The 18,341-nt window shown below is 41.5% G+C and overlaps 1 protein-coding gene across 1 annotated transcript; it reads left to right on the forward strand.

Moving 5' to 3' along the window:
- The first annotated feature begins 12 nt into the window (after window positions 1–12).
- On the forward strand, window positions 13–17,921 carry tyw5 (tRNA-yW synthesizing protein 5). Its single transcript, XM_003215137.4, has 8 exons — window positions 13–256; window positions 6,103–6,257; window positions 7,519–7,588; window positions 7,916–7,960; window positions 9,525–9,662; window positions 12,186–12,273; window positions 13,195–13,311; window positions 16,361–17,921. The coding sequence occupies exons 1-8, from the start codon at window positions 176–178 to the stop codon at window positions 16,615–16,617; spliced, it is 951 nt and encodes a 316-aa protein (XP_003215185.2). The 5' UTR covers window positions 13–175; the 3' UTR covers window positions 16,618–17,921.
- The last annotated feature ends 420 nt before the right edge of the window (window positions 17,922–18,341 follow it).

The raw sequence follows: 18,341 nt of genomic DNA on the forward strand, positions 1-18,341 counted from the left end.
CAGGAGGAGGGCTACGAAGAGTCTGAGAAACGTTTGGTCACTCCTTCTGCTTCCTAAGTGCGGGCGGTTCTTTCCCCTGCTTTTGAAGGCCGGCCGCTTCCTCAGCGAGTTTCCGTTGCCGGGGGAAGAAATAGAAAGTGGGGAAGCATGGCAAAGGAAGGCTTGGCTCTGAGCGATGGAAAGGCAACCCGTTCTCCCTTTAGAGGAGCACGCCGGGCTCACTCGGGAGCGCTTCCTCCAGGACATCTACCCTCTAGTAGGTGCTATTATTATTATTATTATCCTTGCCAGGGCTGCTGTGAGTTTTCCGGGCTGTATGGCCATGCTCGAGAAGCATTCTCTCCTGACGTTTCGCCCACATCTATGGCAGGCATTCCATGTTGGAAACTAGGCAAGTGGTGTTTACGTCTATATCTGTGGAAGATCCAGGGTGGGAGAAAGAAGCAAGTGTGAATGTTGCAAATGGCTGCTTGATTAGGCTTGAATAGCCTTGCAGCTTCAAAGCCTGTCTGATTCCTGCCTCGGCAGGAAAGAATCTACGAACCCCACCTCCTCCAAGGGGAACTGAACCATCTAAACTGGGCTCTACAGGCCAATGGATATTCCACAATGGATATCAGAAGAGCTGCAAGGCCAAGAATAAGCCATGAGAGTAAAGACAAGGATCCACCCAGAGGAAAGGTGTTCTTTCCATGCATCAAGGGAACCACTGACCACATAGGGAACCTGATGAAGAAACAACCTACAAATGATCTACAGACCACTAAGAAAATCCAACAAATGCTACGGTCAGCGGACAAGAAGGTTCCTCTCACCCCTGCAGGAGTCTACCGCATCCCATGTAGCTGTGGACAAGTCTACATAGTGACCACCAAACGCAGCAGTGCCCAAACACGAATCAAGGAACATGAAAGACACTACAGACCAACTCAACCAGAGAAGTCAGCCATAGCAGAGCACTCGATGAACCAACCTGGACACAGAATATTGTTTGAAAACACAGAAATGCTGGGCCACTCTCACAAACACCATCTCAGACTACACAGAGAAACCATTGAAATCCACAAGCATGTGGACAATTTAAACAGAAAGGAGGAAACCATGAAAAGGAGCAAAATCTCGCTATCGGTATTTAAAAATTCTAAAATCAAGACAGTAAATAAAGAACAACACTCTGAAAACATAAGAATTCCAGACAGGAAACAGTCAGAGCCAGCTAACACCTCCCAACAAAGGATTCCCCCAGGCAGGAAGCAGACAAACTTTGAAGCTGCAAGGCTATTCAATGCTATTCAAGGCGATCAGTTGCAACATTCACACTTTCCTCAAACAGACAAGAGTTCTTTCTCCTACCCTGGATATTTCACAGATATACAAACCTCACTTGCTTAGTTTCCAACAGATCTCACAACTTCCGAGGATGCCTGCCATAGATGTGGACGAAACATCAGGAGAGAATGCTTCTGGAACATGGCCATACAGCCTGGAAAACTCACAGCAATCCAGTGATTTCGGCCATGAAAGCCTTCATCAACACATTATTCTTGCCAATTGTTTATATCCCTCTTTCCCCTCAAAATCGGGACACAATGCAGTTATTGTGTGCTTTTAAGTTCTGGAAATCATTAATCCCTGTGAGGAACAGCTCCTACTCTGCAGGTTTTTTTAAGTAGTCAGTACTTTAAGGGGGCAGGGCAAGGCAGGGCAGGAGTCATCCTCATGTTGTCGTCCTAGCATAAGGATCGGGATACTTGCCCCATTCCATCCTTATGCTAAGAGGAAGGCAGGTCACGCAGCGACTGCCCCAATCTTTCCCCCTGATCCTCAGGCTTTCCTCTTGGCATTATTCCAGGAGGCAGGTGAGACAGGCGGTGGCTAAGAGTCCTCCGGAGGGCTCTCAGCTGCCACATGCCTTCCTTGAGCTGTCCTCCCGGCAGAAGCATGTGTTCGCTTGCATCATCCTTATGCTGGGAATCATAGAATCATAGAATAGTAGAGTTGGAAGAGACCTCATGGGCCATCCAGTCCAACCCCCTGCCAAGAAGCAGGAAATCGCATTCAAAGCACCCCCGACAGATGGCCATCCAGCCTCTGCTTAAAAGCCTCCAAGGAAGGAGCCTCCACCACAGCCTGGGGGAGAGAGTTCCATTGTCGAACAGCCCTCACAGTGAGGAAGTTCTTCCTGATGTTCAGGTGGAATCTCCTTTCCTGTAGTTTGAAGCCATTGTTCCGTGTCCTAGTCTGCAGGGCAGCAGAAAACAAGCTTGCTCCCTCCTCCCTATGACTTCCCTTCACGTATTTGTACATGGCTATCATGTCTCCTCTCAGCCTTCTCTTCTGCAGGCTAAACATGCCAAGCTCTTTAAGCCGCTCCTCATAGGGCTTGTTCTCCAGACCCTTCATCATTTTAGTCGCCCTCCTCTGGACGCTTTCCAGCTTGTCAACATCTCCCTTCAACTGCGGTGCCCAAAATTGGACACAGTATTCCAGGTGTGGTCTGACCAAGGCAGAATAGAGGGGGAGCATGACTTCCCTGGATCTAGACGCTATACCCCTATTGATGCAGGCCAGAATCCCGTTGGCTTTTTTAGCTGCCGCATCACATTGTTGGCTCATGTTTAACTTGTTGTCCACGAGGACTCCAAGGTCTTTTTCGCACACACTGCTGTCAAGCCAGGCGTCCCCCATTCTGTATCTTTGATTTCCATTTTTTCTGCCGAAATGAAGTATCTTGCATTTGTCCCTGTTGAACTTCATTTTGTTAGTTTCGGCCCATCTCTCTAGTCTGTCAAGATCGTTTTGAATTCTGCTCCTGTCTTCTGGAGTGTTGGCTCTCCCTCCCAGTTTTGTGTCGTCTGCAAACTTGATGATCGTGCCTTCTAACCCTTCGTCTAAGTCGTTAATAAAGATGTTGAACAGAACCGGGCCCAGGACGGAGCCCTGCGGCACTCCACTTGTCACTTCTTTCCATGATGAAGATGACGCATTGGTGAGCACACTTTGGGTTCGTTCGCTTAACCAATTGCAGATCCACCTCACCGTAGTTTTGTCTAGCCCACATTTTACTAGTTTATTTGCCAGAAGGTCGTGGGGGACTTTGTCGAAGGCCTTACTGAAATCCAGGTAGTCTACATCCACAGCATTCCCTGTATCGACCCAACTCGTAACTCTATCGAAAAAAGAGATCAGATTAGTCTGGCATGACTTGTTTTTGGTAAATCCGTGTTGACTATTAGCAATGACCGCATTTGTTTCTAAGTGTTCGTAGACCACTTCCTTGATGATCTTTTCCAGAATCTTGCCTGGTATCGATGTGAGGCTGACCGGACGGTAATTGTTTGGGTCGTTCTTTTTTCCCTTCTTGAAGATAGGGACCACATTCGCCCTCCTCCAATCTGCTGGGACTTCTCCCGTTCTCCAAGAACTCTCGAAGATAATTGCTAGTGGTTCTGAAATAACTTCCGCTAATTCCTTCAATACTCTTGGATGTAGCTGATCTTGCCCTGGGGACTTGAATTCGTTTAGAGAGGCCAGGTGTTCCTGGACAGCTTGTTTCCCTATTTGGGGTTGGATTTCCCCCAATCCTTCGTCTATTCCATATTGCTGAGGTTGAAGATGGCTTTCTTTTTGTGAGAAGACTGAGGCAAAGAAGGCATTGAGCAGTTCTGCTTTTTCCCTGTCCCCTGTCGCCATCACCCCATCTTCTCCTTGCAGAGGCCCTATCGCCTCCTTTTTCTTCCTTTTTCTACCAACGTAAGCAAAAAAGCCTTTTTTGTTGTTTTTTATGTCCCTGGCAAGCCTGAGCTCATTTTGTGCTTTAGCCTTGCGAACCTTTTCCCTACAGGTGTTGCCTATACGTTTGAATTCTTCTTTGGTGATTTCTCCCCTTTTCCACTTCTTGTGCATGTCACTTTTGAGCTTTAGCTCAGTTAGAAGTTCTTTGGACATCCATTCTGGCTTCTTTGCACTTGTCTTATTTTTCTTCTTTGTTGGCACTTTTTGCATTTGCGCCTTGAGTATTTCACTTTTGAAAAACTCCCATCCATCCTTAACTCCCTTGTTTTTTAATATTAGCGTCCATGGAATGCCGCTCAGTAATTCCTTCATTTTTTGGAAGTCAGCTCTCTTAAAGTCGAGAATGCGTGTTTGACTTGTCTTAGTTTCAGCATTCCTTTGTATTGCAAACTCCAGGAGCACATGGTCACTTGCCCCTAAGGATCCAACCACTTCAACTGTATTGATCAGGTCTTCCACATTTGTTAAGATTAGATCAAGAGTTGCTGATCCTCTTGTTGCCTCTTCTACCTTCTGGACCATAAAATTGTCTGCAAGGCAAGTGAGGAATTTGTTGGACTTTGTACTCTTGGCTGAGTTTGTTTTCCAGCAGATATCGGGATAATTGAAATCGCCCATGACTACTATATCTCTTCTTTGTGCCTGTTTGGTCAGCTGTTGACAGAAGGCTTCATCAAGTCCTTCATCCTGACTCGGAGGTCTGTAGTAGACACCCATGACAAGATCTTTTTGAGTCCCGGTTCCCTTGATTCTTATCCAGATGCTTTCAAGCTGGTTTCCCGGATTACAGTCTTGCATTTCTTCTGCAACGTAACTGTTTTTGACATATAAAGCTACTCCCCCTTCTCTCCCTTTTGTTCTGTTTCTGTGAAAGAGGTTATAGCCCTCAATGGCTACATTCCAGTGATGGGAGTCATCCCACCAGGTTTCAGTGATGCCTATGACATCGTATGTGTGGTGCTGTGCTAAGAGTTGGAGTTCGTCTTGCTTATTTCCCATGCTCTGAGCGTTGGTGTAAAGACATGCAAGCCCCTGTGACCTCCTCTTGAGCTGTTTATTTGGGATTATTGTGCTCTCCGTACTTGGTCCTTACTGTGTTTGTGCAGCCCTCCGTTTAGCCTTTTGGCGGTTCCCTGTGGTCGTGGGTAATATAGTGTTCACCAGGCTGTTGTTCCCCTCCCCCAGTAGATCTAGTTTAAAGTGCGCCTGATGAGGTTTGTGAGTCTGTGTGCAAAAAGATGTTTTCCTGCTTGTGTGAGATGCACCCCATCACTTGCCAATAGGCCATCCTCCTGGAAGAGTAGACCATGGTCAAGGAAGCCAAAATCCTCCTCTTGGCACCATTTTCTGAGCCAGTTGTTGACCTGTACTATTTTTCCGGCCCTTGTAGAGCCGTGTCCTACAACGGGGAGGAGGGATGAAAAGATCACATGTACATTATACAGTTTTAGCTTTGTTCCCAGAGCTCGAAAATCATTTGTGATCTTTTGAAAAGTATGCCTAGCGGTGTCATTGGTACCTACATGAATCAACATAAGGTAGGGAGGGTGATGGGGCTTTAGAAGCCTGCTGAGCCTCTGAGTGATATGGTGTATTTTTGCCCCTGGGAGGCAGCATGTTTCTCGAGCCATCCCATCCGGTCTGGAAATGATGGCTTCCGTTCCTCTAAGGAGGGAGTCACCTACTACCAAGACCTGTTTCCTTTGAGGATTGACAGGGTCCCTTTTGTGCAAGACAGTGTGTATGTCCCCTGAAGAGTGTTCCTGTTGAAGTGAATCATGCAGGTGTAAAGTGTTGAGAGGGAAGAGAGGAAGAGGGCTCTCAACTGCTGCGTGCCTTCCTCCCCTGTCTTTTTGGTGTAAGGACGTAGCTAGCCACAGTGTCCTCATGCCAAGAGGACAGGGAAAATGAGGAGGGCCTGAGGTAAGCGCTCAGGGGGCCACATCCGGCCCGCGGGCCTTTGTTTGCCCATGCCTGCACTAGAGCATGGATCCACTTTAAATCCAGTTTCTGCCTCCTGCAGAATTCTGGGGCTTGTAGTTTATGGAGGGGCCTTTAAATCGCTTAGCCTGACAGGTCCTGGTCCCCACTAAACTACAAAACCCAGAATTCTTCAGGAGTCAGCAACAAGATTTAAGGTGGATCCATGCTCTGATGTGCTGAGGCAGCTAATGTAGTGTATCTCAACCCCTTGCTTCATTACATCTTAGGTTTATCATACCTGTTTTTACTTTGTGTATGGCTATAGCATTAAATAATGATACATTGTACATTGTTCACTGATTGTGTTCCTTCTTCAAATCTCAGAGAAAGCCAGCTGTGCTAAAAGGAATCGATTTGGGTCCTTGCATGACCAAGTGGACAGTGGATTACCTCAGTCAAGCAGCAGGAAATAAAGAAGTAAAGGTTCATGTTTCCACTGTACAGCAGATGGATTTCCTCAGCAAAAATTTTGTATACAGGTATTCTCTTCTGAGTATCATTCTGTTTGAGAATATCACTGTTATATTCTTAAAACTTTAAATGTACAGTTGCTCGAGGCTTTATGTAACATTAATACTTGAACTTCAGAAATTCGTCTGCATTGCTCTATTCCTATTCTTGTCTCTTGATACACAGTCCCTTTTTTGTGACTATGGATTATCATGAGTCTCCTTGTGGAGAGAAAAAGCAGGGTATAAATAAACATAATAACAACAAAAACAACAACACCTACATTACCACTGTAAAGTAGAATGTTGCCATAACAAACAAAAAAAATCAGTTCACCCAATTGTCTACTTTCATATGTCTGTGAAATTCCTTAGGTGTCATTTGCTTCTTTCCTTAAAACCAAGTCAGTGTCTCATTCAAGAAAAACTAGGAACATAATATACTTCTCTTTATAGTTCAGATGGATCTGTGCAAAAGAATTGAAAGCAGTTATTTTTAACATTGCAAGTATAAAAGGAACCCAGAAAGGAGTTGTGCTGATTAATTCTGATTAATTCCATTGAAATGAACAGGACTAGCAGCCAGTTTCTAAGCAAATGTGCTTGGAATTATGCCCCATGGTGTTCATTGTAAAAATATGAAAATCCTGATTTGGTATAAAAGTAGAGAGAGGGAGAAAGTTTTATACGGTATTTTATATTTCTTTTGTTTTGGTTAATGTCACTTGTTGAGATTGGGAAGAAAGTATGTCACACTGAATCTAGTGGGACTAATTCCCAATGCAGGTTGAGTATCTCTAATCCAAAAGTCAAAGGCCCCTTCCACATAGCTGAATAAAATCCACATTGAACTGGATTTTATGGCAGTGTGGACACAGATAACACAGTTCAAAGCTGTTATTCTGGATTATCTGCCTTGATATTCTAGGTTATAGGGTTGTGTGGAAGGGCCCAAAGTTGTCCTCATGGGTGGCTGAAATAGTGACACTTTTGCAGAATTTAAAATAATCTAAAAATGGAACACTTCTGGTTCCAAGCCTTTCAAATAAGGGATACTTAATCTGTTCAGGTGAGATGTGTGTAAATAGATAGATAGACAGGCAGACAACCAGACAACAATTATCTGAATTTTGAGATGTGTTTAATTGGAAGTAACTTTTCTTTATACTAAAAATCAAATTTAAAAGTGATGCATTTACTTTGTGGTAGTGGATATTGGTGTTATATTACTTATCAGTTAAAGTAAACGTTTCAATAAAGATATTTATATGAATATATATTGAAATTTCAGAACATTGCCTTTTGACGTTTTTGTAAGGAGGGCAGCTGAAGCCAAACACACAGAGTACTTTATTTCAGAGGTAAGTGTATGATTTAGTACCTGTTACTGTAATAACATTAATAATGGAGTATTGGTGAACCAAAGAATGTATAGGTTCCGGGAATGCAAATTTTTATTGGTTTACTTTATTTTTATCCCACTTTTATTGCAATATAGGGACTCATACCATGAATGAGAGATAACACACTGGAAAGGCATCAGGTTTGGGAAAGTTGGAAGAATAAATGGGTTTCTTATGAAATTGGACAAGTTCTTTGGTTCATTCCCTGCCACCACTTTGTTACATTGGAAAGATGATTGCATGTTATTTTCCTTGCAATGACTTTTCTGTATGTTTGTTTTGAAGGATGAAAAATATTATTTGCGGTCATTGGGAGAAGACCCACGAAAGGTGTGTGATGTAATAGCTCATCTTGAAGAGTGTTGTTACTTTGCTGTTCTGAACCCATTTGACCTGAGTATGTTCATTGTAGGAATCTTTAGTTCTCTAGCATAACTCTACCATCAACTTCTGGCAGATATTAACCATAGAATCGCACTGGAGGACCTAGAGATTACTAGAGAAAACATTTTAAATCATATCAATGGAGAAAAAAATCCGCAAAAGTCAAATCCACAGACGTAGAGGTTGACAGTATTCTACATATCAAACTATCACACAGTTATTAAAGATGAGAGTCATGTGAAAAATAAATATGTGGCTATTTTGATTCAACAGCACCATATACTGAGTTGAATATGGAGGGATTCAATCACAGACATCTAAGAAGTAAGCACACAAAATATGGTTCATTAGATAGATGAATGTGTTAGTTTTGCTTTGACCCTTAATTCAATTTTTTCCTGCAATAATCTCAGGATTATGAAGAAGTTTGTAACTGAGGAAGGACTTACTAATTAATAAAAAAGCATACATCTCTGATGTTCATTGTTGACCCATAGAGCTATAGAGTGAGTTTTTATCAGATATAAGCCATGTTCGCCAAAGACTCCATAACCAGTGGTTAATTAAATGGACTTGAACCATGTTACTCTAACCCTGGCACTGCCTGCTGTTTTCTGCCCAAGGACCCTCTACAATTGCATGGAGTACAAAAATGCATGATGATAATAATAATCATGGAGGTGGCTGGAAGGCCATTTTGAGTTTAGAAATATAAATAAGTTTCATATTAAATATTGAGGTGTGGGAGGGTTAATCTATTGCAAACATCAATTGAGTCTCCCTTCCAATTGAGTTTTCATGAGGTCCAGAAAAAAGCCTATCCTGGGATGTTTGGAGGATTTGAGGGCTAGAAAGACATAGTTGGGGGGTGGCTACATTCAGTCCCTGGGTTGCACTTGCCTCCTAACTCAAGGCACACTCCTTGTACCATATGTTTGTCTTCATAGAATCACAGAGTTATATAGTTAGACGATACCACATGGGCCATCTAGTCCCACCCCCATTCAGGAAAAGCACAAGCAAAGCACCCCTGACAGATGGCCATCCAACCTCTGTTTAAAAGTCTGCAATGAAAGAGATTCCATGACACTCAGAGGCAGAGAGTTCCACTGCTGAACAGCTGTTTTCTGCTCTCATGCTAAATAACATCCTGGTTACTAAAGAAATTGAAACAATGTGGGATTTGATATTTTTAAAGATACAAAATATATGCAGCATAATGACACTTGCATTCACTGAAGTGTGTCTTTTTAAAACCTGTGGTGTATTTGAGTCAGCCTACATTCTCTGCCTTGATTAGTGTATTACTGACTTTCCAAATGTGTAACTGAGAGCACATATTTAATACTCAGGTACAGGAGGAATGAGATCAGCATTTGAAAAGTTCATAGTTATTCACTTTGTGTGGGAAAGAAATACTCAGTGCACATATTATGGCTCATAGCTTCAACTGAGGAATGAAACCCTTCCTGTGAAGGGATCATTAATGTGGTGTCTTTTCGACCCCTAGGATATTGCAGATCTCCGAAAACAATTTCCTCTGCTGGCAGATGATATTCACATCCCAGAATACTTTGAAAAGGAACAATTCTTCTCCACTGTCTTTCGCATAAGCTCAGCAGGATTACAGCTCTGGACACATTATGATGTAAGAAATACACCTTTCAGCTGGGGTGGAGAGCCTTTTGTCTTCGAGATATCTTCAGTCTTATGATCCCTTAGCATTGGTCAGTATGCCCCTGTATATCCAGATGGGGAGAATAATGTGGAGGACACATTTATACTTATTTTCTGGCTGTAACTAGTTGACTGCCATGTGAGCAGAATGCTGGGCTGGTACAGCTTTAACCTAAACCAGTGTCAAGATTGTTAATTTCGATTTTCCACTCAGACATACAGGACTCACCCAGACTTGTTTGCCAGGAAAGCACACTAGTCAACCATTTTGAAGTAACAAACATACATAGGGCCAATTCTGCAAATTATATCTGGCTAAGCATTACAAGAGCAATTGCTTGCAAGTTAGAGCCCTTTTTTAAAAAAGAAGGTACTAGTTTTCCCACAAAGAAATCCAAGGCACTGCGGAATGGAAGGGTCTGGCAACACCAAAGAAGGCGGGCACTTATGCCAGTATGGATAACAAAGAGCGAGGGGCAAACGTTAGCACAGGGAGGGATTTAGAAAATGAGTGAACAAAATGAGTGGTTGGCTAGTTGGTTTGATAGGCGTAGATACTGTGGTTAATGGGGAAGGTTGTTAACGGGTGACATGTGAGAACAGTTGTGATTTCTGTTTGCTAGGGGGTTGCGATTTTTCTGTGTGCTAGGGGGTTGTGATATTTCTGTCTGTGTATGTAAGCGTAAGATCTCCACAGCTGGTGTTAGGGAAGGGTCTGTGGTGGACAGGAGAGTCACAGCAAGCAACCCGTGTTCACAGAAAGAGAGCTGGATAGCAAGGAAGAAGTTTAGGGAGATGACTGGTTTGATGGTGATGTGATATATTATGCTTATTTAAGATCTTTTGGGTTTTTTTGTTAGTTGCTATAACTTTATATTGATGTTTTATTTATTGTGTTGATTGATTTGTTGTTTGTCCGTTTTATTATGGCATTGAATGTTTGCCACTTTTGATGGAAACTGCTCTGAGTCCCCTCGCGGAGATAGGGTGGGTTACAGATAAATAATAATAATAATTATTATTATTATTATTATTATTATTATTATTATTATATGACTAAAGGAAGTCAGAACCAAAAGAAAACAGGGCAAATTGCTATTCTCCTGGAAGAGAAGGTTTTAATTGTGGGTCCCCTTTTAAAGACGTCTTCCTTCAATATGTGGGTTTCCTTCTGTTAAGTAACAAAATATGCTACTAACTACAGCATCTGCCCTTACTCCTGATTGGGGCATGACTTGCTTTGAAGACACAGAGTGACTGGCATAGTGGCATACAATCTTACTCTCAGCCTCATATCTGCATTTCTAGTTGTTGGATATGGGAATCAGAAGTTCAAAAGTACATATATGCATACCAATAGGAAATTGGTTTTATTGTTTCAATACATTCATGAGGTAAAAAAGAGGATGACAATGGAGTACATGATTTATTTTACTATCAGCACTAGTCATTGTGGTGTAAGTATACATTAAAAGTGTCTCTTAGTAAATGCATGTACTGTATGTGGGCAAGCCTAGTAAGGAGACTGGAAAGCAAAATAGATAGATTTATCTTCTTAATTTTGCCCAATGGCCAATATATAATGCTGAAGAGCACCTTGTCAGAGATTATGAGTCAGACAGGTATGAACCAAAAAGGGAGAGAAAGTAAGTGATCCTGTTTTATGACATATATCAAGCTTAATGACCTACAAACTCCTAAATGGTTTGGGCTCCGCATATCTTTGCGATCGCATTCCCCCTATGAACTGGCGCGGGCTCTAAGATCCACCAGGGAGGCCATCCTCTTGCTTCCACCACCGTCACAGGTACAGTTGGTGGGGATGAGGGAGAGGGCTTTCTCGGTGGTGGCCCCTCGACTTTGGAGATTAGGCAAGCCCCACACTGTCTGCTTTTCACAGGGGTCTGAAAGCCTGGTTGTTCCAGCAAGCATTTGAGAACGCGTAGTCCCTAGTTATAAATGCCCAGTCCCTAGGTTGCCAGACAGTATTCTGTTCTCTGCACCTCATCCATTTCCCGGCCTATCGTACGTTGTTTTGCACTATCACATCCCCAACCCTTTTATAGCCTGATCATGCCCATTTTTGCAATTATAGTCATTGGTTTTTGCTGAACACAATCTGATGGAGTTTTAATGCTGCTGTTTTTTTCTCTCAGGTTTAATGTGTTTATACGAATTGTTGTATTTTACAATGTTCTTACTTTATTTTAGAGATCTTTTTTTAATGGATTGTTGACTGTTTACTTTTATGTCTATTGGACTTTTTGTTCCATATGTAAGCTGCCCCGAGTCCCTTCAGAGAGATGGTGGTGGGGTATAAAAATAAGTTATTATTATATTGTTATTATTATTAATATTCATGTGATTTTCAGAGTAACTGCAAAGATTCTTAGCATTCCTTTTACATAATACAGTATACTTAACAGGGTTTTAATGAAACCGAATATATATCTCTCACTTGTTAAATAACATTGCCCTTCTTTCTTGTTTGTAGGTAATGGATAACTTCTTAATTCAGGTGACAGGAAAGAAACGGGTTGTACTATACAGTCCCCGTGATGCACCATATTTATATTTATCAGGTATGTAAGTGTTATCTTGTCAGGATATGGAAAAGACTTTGTTGTGTTGGCTGGGACAGTTCAAGAGTTCTGGTTTTCATTGCCCCAGAAATAAGGCTTTCAAACTCTGCATATTATTAGAAGAGTGCTGTTGGCTGCTGAAGAAGAGCTTCTGGATGAGATTGGATCTCTCTCCAGTCTGGTATCCTATTTCTCATGGTGACCAACCAGGTGCCCCTGAAAAGCCTACCAGCATAACATGGAGGCAACGGCTTTCTAATCTCTACCAGATGGTATGCAGGATGCATATTGCCTCTGAAACCACCTATTGGTTTTAAATCTAGTACCTTAATCTTATATGAAATCCTAGTGTGCTTTTATATCTTGAGTTTCAAATCACTGTGCCTAACTTTTCTGATACTGTCCAGGGCGAACATATGCCCATTCTAAGACAGTTGTACTTCAACCATGGTTGAATGTGATTCAGCAATATTCAATAGTTTCAAATATAAATCATATCCATCAGTTTGGGAATCTTTTTGTAGGAGGTAAGACAAAAATACTTTGAATACTTGTTTTCAAAGCCAGATTTTGAAGCTGCAAGGCTATTCAGTGCTAATCAAACAGACCAATTGCAACATTCACACTTGCCTCAGGCAGACAAGTTATTTCTCCCACCCTGGACATTATTCCACAGATATATAAACCTCTCTTGCCTTGTTTCCAATATACCTCACATCCTCTGAGGATGCCTGCCATAGATGTGGGCTAAACGTCAGGAGAGAATGCTTCTGGAACATGGCCATGCCACCCGGAACACTCAGGGCAACCCAGTGATTCCAGCCACGAAAGCCTTCTACAACACTTTGTTTTAATAGCCTTGAGAATAATATTTTGTAAGAAAATTAGTGATTGCCTTTTCTTATGGAAATCCTTTACCAGGCACAAAATCTGAGGTGCTAGATGTGGACAAGCCAGACTTGAAGAAATACCCTCTTTTCGTCAAGGCCAGGCGTTACGAATGCCAACTGAAAGCAGGAGATGTCTTGTTCATTCCTGGTAAGAGGACACACAAGTCCCTGTGCATATGTTTTTCTTTCTGAATTGCCATTCATAAATAGTGAGGCCAGCTTTGTTCTTCGATTGTGGCCTTGAATAACTGGGGTAGCCTGTTTGTTGAAAGTCTGGGAAAAGTTACACTTTCCGTTTCAGTGTTTAATTCAGTTTAATTCCGTCAAAGATGATTAAAGCACTAACTGTACAAATGAGCCCTCTGGTTTGGTTAAAAGTCCTGGTATGTGACTGTTATAATGCCACATCAGGCATTTTCCAGTCTCCCCAAATGAACATTTCTGCCATACAGACACACAAAATTTGCATATGGAGTATGACTTGTATGCTTATTAAAAAGCCACCTCGGGGCTACTTGAATGAAAGGATTAAATAAGAAGGCACACATATTGTGGCTCTCCAGGTATTATTAGGATACTACCTTCATCATCCACCCTTCTTGACTGTGGTGCCTAGGGCTGGTGCGGGTTGTCATCCAACATCTCACAGAACACAAGTTGCTCATCTCTAGATATTACTGTTTCAGTGACAGGATGTCTTAATTAGTAGGGTATGCTCTATCTCCACAGTGTAATAACCTCCCACAAAAAGGATTACTAAGGTAATTTGATAGCTTTTATGTAGACACCAGTAGAAGTAATTTAGTTGTGCATAAAGTATATTTGTAGCTTCTAAAACCACATACCATGCTACATTGATATTTTCAGTCAGTCTTCATAGTGAGTTGACTCTTGCCAGGGAAAAAAGTTAAAAGCTGTACCATAATAAATGTTGTCATTCAGACTCTGGCGACGTCTTCCCCATTATTGTTGTTAACTGTGTCATCAAGTCAACTTCAGTGTATGGCAACACTATTTCTCTGCATTGATTGTTACAGTGACTCTTTGTTCCTGCATTTCAGTTGATTCACAGTTGCATTCAGGGTTCTGACCCTATTTGTATCCCGTTTTACTTATTGTCTGTCCTTAACTGTTTGGAGAGTTTCATCTCTTTTCCAGTGAAGTTTTTGTTGCTTTTTGACTGCAGGGAATGAATGTCTTTTCCTTCATTCTGCAACGTCCCTGGCTTCAATCCAGAGTTCTTCTGCCTTCTTGGCCAATTAAGTTTCATAGTGCAAATCTGTTTTTACATTATCTTTGAATTCTTCAAGGGTGTTCTTCAGGTTACATTTCAGTACAATAATTGATTTAGTATTATTTAGCGTTAATCTGCTTTTTTATATTGACAGTTATGGTCTGTGACACAATCTGCTCCTGACCTTGTTTTTGCAGAAACAATGGGGATTCCCCATCTTCTGCTTCCAATTATGTCGTCTATCTGCTTTCTTATATTGGCCGTCAGATGACATCGCCTCTTTGGTTGCTTAAAAATATGTTTAAGAGGAAACAGAAATATCCTATGCAGAGTAAAGGACAAACTGATCACATTCCAAACTTTACATGTGGGTAGTTTTAGGTGATTATAATGCAAAAGTTGAAAATGCGGTAGAATCAAAGACTGAAGGAAAATCTGATCAAAATAGAGTCAAAAAATGAAGCAGGAGAATGACTGAATTTTGTGAAGGCAACAGCTTGTTCTTCTACCTTTGTGGTTGGAGCATAACCTTGGGTTATGATTATATTTACAGGTTTTCCTGAAGTCTTGTTGACATTCTTTGGTCAGATTTTGCATTGCATCCTTTAACGACTTTTTCTGTATCTCACTATTAATGCTACTCCATTTAGTATAATATTTCCACCGAGTAAGCATAGCATAGCCTCTTGGCTCACAGGAGCATACAGTTCCCACCATTATGGAAAGATAGTGCCATTTTTTTCTTGCCCCAAGAGTTTGTAGCTCTGGTCATGATTAAATTTGTTTGCTTAACATGCAGAATAGCACTTGGCATCTCTTTGCAAAACACTGTATCACCAAGGCAGTCATCTAATGTGCAATAGTCCTGGCTCATTTTATTTTCAGACTTAACAAACTTACCACCTTCCACTTGTGATGCCATTACAAGAGGCCACAATTGCACACATCTTTACATTGCACAGCAGTGTCTATGGACTATGTTTCTATTTTATCTTGTCCCAGCTAACTGTAGCTGCCTTCTGATCCTGTCAAAAGGATTTTAGTATTTGAAACAGCACATGAAAGAATGGCTTGAGGTCCTATCAATTTACTCTCGGCATAATGCTGTATCTTTAATGGGCCCATCAATACATTCCAGCTTTTTGCCTTGACACATATATTACCACTTGCTAGGAAAACAATAGTGACATCTCAAGGAAACAGCTTTTGTTCACAGCACTTTCATGTCAGATGTATTATGAATTTCTCTTAAATGGAATGGCTGATTTGGGCTGTCACTCATCAACTCAGTGCCTCCATTAAAAAAATTGAAAGCCTATAAATATTAGAATAAAAATATTGGTTGAAATACAAGTTTGATTACAAAACATGAAGGTTTTCCTTTATGATACTTCCTGAAGCCAACTACTGTGCTACTTTTGAGGAAGCTATGTAATGTTAGTCGGAAGGTATAACAATATTTTTCTTGCATTCTGCTTTTTGAGAGAAAATAAGAATAATATTTCTCCTAGAGATTTTGTGTGCTGATGTTTGGAGTTGCAATGTTACTTAATTCATATTATGTCTTCATTGGGGTTTTTTTTCTTTCAATTTTTTGCAATTTCACAAATTGTGATTTGATATTCAAACTTAAATGCATTGCAGCATGCCATGGAATTAACAGAGCTCTTTTTTGCTGCTTAAACCAGACTTTGAGCACAAAATCAGGGAAGAAAACAGTCAAGCTTTCAGCAAGTCAAAATAACATGCTTTAATGGATTGTATTCAGTTTGATGGTGTTCGTGTTGCCAGTCTTTTGACAAGCAGGCATGTTCTTACAAAACATTTACATCTGCTGCCCTTAGAAAAGCTTTTTGGCATTTTCAAGAAATGGTACCACATTATTTTGGTTGAGAACAAAGCAGCAGTACATTATTTAGTATTTGTAGAACATCTTTCAACTCTTTTTTTTTCTTTCTTTCAGCTCTGTGGTTTCATAATGTGATTTCTGAGGAGTTTGGAGTTGGAGTCAACGTTTTCTGGAAACATCTTCCATCAGATTGCTATGATAAAACAGACACTTACGGAAACAAAGATCTCACTGCAGCCTCAAGAGCAGTACAAATTTTGGATCGGGTACTGAAAACTCTGGAAGAACTACCTGAAGAATATAGAGACTTCTACGGACGGAGAATGGTTTTACGCATCCAAGAGAAAACATATAGCAGTAACTATGAATAAAGAGCACTTTTGGTTTTAGCACATGAATATAAACATTGCACTCCAGTGCTTCTTAAAAAGAATTATTAATTCTTTTTGGAGATTAGTAATAAGTTGACACAGTAGGTGTTCTCCTTTTCAGATCATACGAAAGTTGCTTTCCCACAGGCTCTTTTGTTTTTTCCCTCCGGCAATACACTCCTGGGGCTCAGCAACAGCTAAAGAATCTCTGCCACTCTGAGAAAATACTCCAAACAACTTTAAGCAGCTCATATTGATCCATGGCATGTACTATTTCTTTTAAGAATAAGAAAAATGGTTAACAGAACTGAGTATTGACAGGAAAAAATATGGGCTGAGCACAGTCTTGTAAGAAAAAAGGAGGGGAGGGGGTCATTGAAAGAATGGCTTATTATATGAACCCCACCGGTAATTGATGTGACCGACACATACCCACTGTGACCCAACTTTAAGTCCTGGCAGGGTTTGGTGGGCAATGACAGGAGACAATGAGACTTATAGTTCACACATATGCTAAGAGCCCTGTGAGCCCCACCGACAATGTATCTGGACCAAACTTGGCACACATAATCATCCTGGACAACTTTAAATACTGATAGGATTTCGGGAGGGAGGGAGGTTGAGGGAGAATAGCTGTTTAGGCCTGGAAGGAGGACACTCAGCCTGCAAACCTGCCTCTTCGGAGGGATTGTGATCCCACCAAATGCAGGCCGCATCCCTCTCCCAGGCCTGCCTTCTTCCCTGGAGCACAGAAAGGCCCAGCCTCCACATCCACTGCCCAAGACACAAGGAGCAAGCCAAGGTGGGCTCTGCCACTCCTGGGATTTGGGGTGGAGGCAGCAGGGGGACCACACACCCACAGCCTACACCTCTGCCACACTTCCCAGTGCACACACACACGGAGCTCCGGTGGTTTGCTGGGGGGACTTTGAAAGAGGACAAGATGGACGTTTGGGATGGGTGGGAAACTCCATCTGCTCATCTTCCTTTGAATCAAAAGCTCTCCTGGGCTGAAGATCACCCACCAACAAGGAAAGAAATTCAAAACATTCCTTACTTTTCTATCAGCCTCTGGTGGCAATTCATAAAATTACAGCAAACGTGCACAGATTGAAAAGAAATGGCAGACCTGATATTTTGTCAGAGAAACCTTCCCCACAATTTGCTTTTGTATCTCATAACTGTTTCAGGTTTTTCTCTATGTATTAAAAAATACTATAACACAGACTGGGTTTGTAAAATGAGGGGAGAAAGGTGATGAGAGAGAACAAACACTATTAAACTGCTTTCTACTTTTCTTATTAGGAAGTTTTAATCATACTTTTTTCTTTTTCTTCTGCATGGCAGAAAAGGGTTGGACTGGATGGCACCTGGGATGCTGCTGTTATTGTTATTGTTATTGATTATATGCGTATTTATATCAAATTTTGTTTTAGTATGTAATTCAACCTGGTTTAGGATTTGGTTCCAGAATTTTTGTATCTCTTCACATTCCCACCATAGATATGAGTACCATCCCTCCTGACACCCACAATGCCACCATTTGGGATTTAATGCCAGGCCACCTCTATGCATATACCCTCACATTGACTTTGCAGCTGCAAGGCTATTCAATATGAATCAGGCTTGATAATGGCAACATTGCCTCCAACAGACAAAGAGTTCTTTCCCCCACCCTGGACATTATTCCACAGAGGGTGCCTCCAGGAAACAAATGCCAGGTC

The sequence above is a fragment of the Anolis carolinensis genome, chromosome 1 (assembly GCF_035594765.1).
Source record: "Anolis carolinensis isolate JA03-04 chromosome 1, rAnoCar3.1.pri, whole genome shotgun sequence".
NCBI lineage: Eukaryota > Metazoa > Chordata > Lepidosauria > Squamata > Dactyloidae > Anolis > Anolis carolinensis.

Coding starts and splice junctions, on each gene's coding strand:
- tyw5 (XM_003215137.4), top strand. CDS start 176: ATGGAAAGGCAACCCGTTCTCCCTTTAGAGGAGCACGCCGGGCTCACT. Junction 6,258..7,518: donor AGCAAAAATTTTGTATACAG/GTATTCTCTTCT, acceptor TTGAAATTTCAG/AACATTGCCTTTTGACGTTT. Junction 7,961..9,524: donor TGGGAGAAGACCCACGAAAG/GTGTGTGATGTA, acceptor TTCGACCCCTAG/GATATTGCAGATCTCCGAAA.